The sequence below is a fragment of the Corapipo altera genome, unplaced genomic scaffold, assembly GCF_003945725.1.
Source record: "Corapipo altera isolate COAL_440 unplaced genomic scaffold, ASM394572v1 198, whole genome shotgun sequence".
Classification (NCBI taxonomy): Eukaryota; Metazoa; Chordata; class Aves; order Passeriformes; family Pipridae; genus Corapipo; species Corapipo altera.
In genome coordinates, this window is record NW_020885076.1 from 611 (window position 1) to 3,532 (window position 2,922).

Genomic DNA, 2,922 nt, shown 5'->3' on the forward strand with positions numbered 1-2,922 from the left:
CTTCCTGGGGTGTCCCAGTCCCTCCTGGGCTGTCCCAGTTCCTCCCAGGGTGTCCTGGTCCCATCCCAAGGTGTTCTGGTCCCTCCTGGAGTGTCCCAGCCCTTCCTGGGGTGTCCCAGTCCCATCCCAGAGTGTCCCAGTCCCTCCTGGGCTGTCCCAGTCCCTCCTGGGCTGTCCCAGTTCCTCCCAGTGTGTCCTGGTCCCGTCCCAGGGTGTTCTGGTCCCTCCTGGGATGTCCTGGCCCTTCCCAGGATGTCCTGGTCCCTCCTGGAGTGTCCCAGTCCCATCCCAGGGTCTCCTGGTCCCGTCCCAGTGTGTCCTGGTCCCTCCTGGAGTGTCCCAGTCCCATCCCAGGATGTCCCGGTCCCTCCTGGGGTCTCCCGGCCCCTCCTGGGGTGTCCCAGTCCCGTCCCAGTGTGTCCCAGTCCCTCCTGGGGCTGACCTTGGAGCGGGATTCCCTGTTGCCAGGCGGAGTTCACGGCCATGAGGGACCAGTACATGCGGGCCGGGGAGGGATTCATCATCTGCTACTCCATCACCGACCGGCGCAGCTTCCACGAGGTGCGCGAGTTCCGGCAGCTCATCTACCGCGTGCGCCGCACCGACGACACGCCCGCCGTGCTCGTGGGCAACAAATCCGACCTGGCACAGCTGCGCCAGGTAAAGGGGCACCGGGAACCCCCGGCCCGGGCTGCTCCCGGCGGGAAAAGGAGGGAAAAGGCGGGAGGTTTCGTAGAATCGCAGGATCAGCCGGGCGGGAAGGGACCTCTGAGATCGTCAGGTCCAACCCTGGATCCAACCCTGGATCCAACCCCGCTGTGGTTCCCAGCCCGTGGCACTGATGCCACATCCAGTCTGGGCTTGAACACCTCCAGGGATGGAGAATCCACCTCCTCCCTGGGCAGCCCATTCCAATGGCTGAGCACCCTCTCTGCAAAGAATTCCTTCCTAATGTCCAACCTAAACCTCCCCTGGCACAGCTGGAGACCCTCCTGTCCTGCTGCTGGTTCCTGGGAGCAGAACCCGACCCCCCCCAGCTCCCCCCTCCTGTCAGGGAGTTGTGCAGAGTGGGGAGGTCTCCCCTGAGCCTCCTCCTCTCCAGGCTGAGCCCCCCCAGCTCCCTCAGCCTCTCCTCACGGGAATTGTGCTCCAGACCCTTCCCCAGCCTCGCTGCTCTTCCCTGGCCCTGCTCCAGCCCCTCCATGTCCTTCCTGAGCTGAGGGCCCAGAGCTGGACACGGCACTCGAGGGGAGGCCTCGAGGGGCACAATCCCTGCCCTGCTCCTGCTGCCACCCTGATCCCGAGCCAGGCCGGGATCCATCGGCCCTCTTGGCCCCCTGGGCACACTCTGGCTCCTGTTCAGCTTCCTGCCCATCCCAAATCCCAGCTCCCTTCCTGCCTGGCTGCTCTCCAGCTGCTGGGGGTTGTTGTGCCCCTTGGCCTGGTTGACCCTCATCCCGTTGGAATCAGCCCCTGGATCCAGCCTGTCCAGGTCCCTCTGCAGAGCCCTCCTGCCTTCCAGCAGATCCACACCCCCCAGCTTGGTGTCACCTGCATGTTTACTCAATCCCCTCACCTAAATCATCACTAAAGACATTAAACAGGACTGGGACCAACTCTCATCCTTAGGGACACCCCCAGTGCCCAGATCCCACCTGGATGCAGCTCCACCCCCCCTGGGGACACCCCCAGTGCCCAGATCCCACCTGGATGCAGCTCCATCCCCACCACCCTCTGGCCCAGCCCTCCAGCCAGTCCCTAACCCAGCACAGTGTCCCTGTCCAAGCCATTGGCTGCAGTTTTTCCCTCCCTTCCTTCGTTTCCCAGTGCGGGAACGCGGAGCCTGGAGTTCAGCCCTTCCCAGGCTTTTCCTTGTGTGGAATTCCCGGTTTCCTGGCAGGGGAGAGGCTGGACGTGCCCCAGAGACCCCCCATGCCCTGGGCTGATCTGATTCTGCCCCTCAGGGGAGACCCCCCAGCAGAGCTGCCTCCAGCCCTGGGATCCCAGATTGGGAAGGACCTGGAGCTGTTGGAGGGACTCCAGAGGGATGGAGCAGCTCTGCTGGCAGGAAAGGCTGGAGAGGAGAAGGCTCTGCAGTGACCTAACTGTGGCCTTCCAGGACCTGAAGAGGAGGGAAGATGGAAAGAGACTATTTCCAAGGGCCTGGAGAACCAGGATGAGGGGGAATGGCTTCCCACTGGCAGGTTTAGACAGGTTTAGGTTGGATATAAGGAAGGAATTCCTCCCTGGGAGGGTGGGGAGGCCCTGGCATGGGTTACCCAAAGAAGCTGTGGCTGCCCCTGGATCCCTGGGAGTGTCCAAGGCCAGGTTGGAGCAGCCTGGGCTGGTGGAAGGTGTCCCTGGGCTGGTGGAATGAGATGATCTTTAAGGTCCCTTCCAAGCCAAACCATTCCAGGATTCCAAAGGAGATGCAATAATGGAGAACTTGGATAAGGATTGGAGAGGGAGGATAACGACTCCCAGCTGGAGAAGGCAGTAACTGCCCTCTGTGGGAACACAGTGTGGGAGCAAAGCTTCCCTCAGAGGAAACTTAATTGGGAAAACAAGTTCCAGAGGTGCCAATTTTTACCTGGAGTTGGATAAATGTTCAGCCTTGGTGCCAGGGGATGGAGAGGACGGGGTGAGGAGCGGGCAGGGCTTTTGTGTGGCCTCAGCAGGGCTTGGTTTGCTGGTTGGTTGAGGGAAAAACCCTTTGGAGAGGTTTTGGTGGCTCTGGGAAGCAGTTTGAGCAACACAGCGGCTGAGGAGCAGGAGGAGGGAGCACCTGGAGCTGCCCAAACTGCCAGGTTAGGCTGGCACTTGGAGGTTCAGCTCCAGGAAAGGGATAATATCCTTCCAGAGGGTGTTGTTCCATGAGTGTCCAGAGAATTTGAGGGAAATCAGAGCAGGTTTGTGGGGAAA

The 2,922-nt window shown here is 61.3% G+C and overlaps 1 protein-coding gene across 1 annotated transcript in view; it reads left to right on the top strand.

Annotated features, from left to right (window-relative positions):
- The window catches only part of RIT1 (Ras like without CAAX 1), a 4,009-nt gene that overhangs the window by 386 nt on the left and 701 nt on the right, over positions 1-2,922 (top strand). Inside the window, exon 2 of the mRNA XM_027669336.1 lies at positions 469-660. Within this exon, the coding sequence (XP_027525137.1) occupies positions 484-660 (177 nt within the window). The 5' untranslated portion in view covers positions 469-483. The remainder of the gene's footprint in view (positions 1-468; positions 661-2,922) is intronic.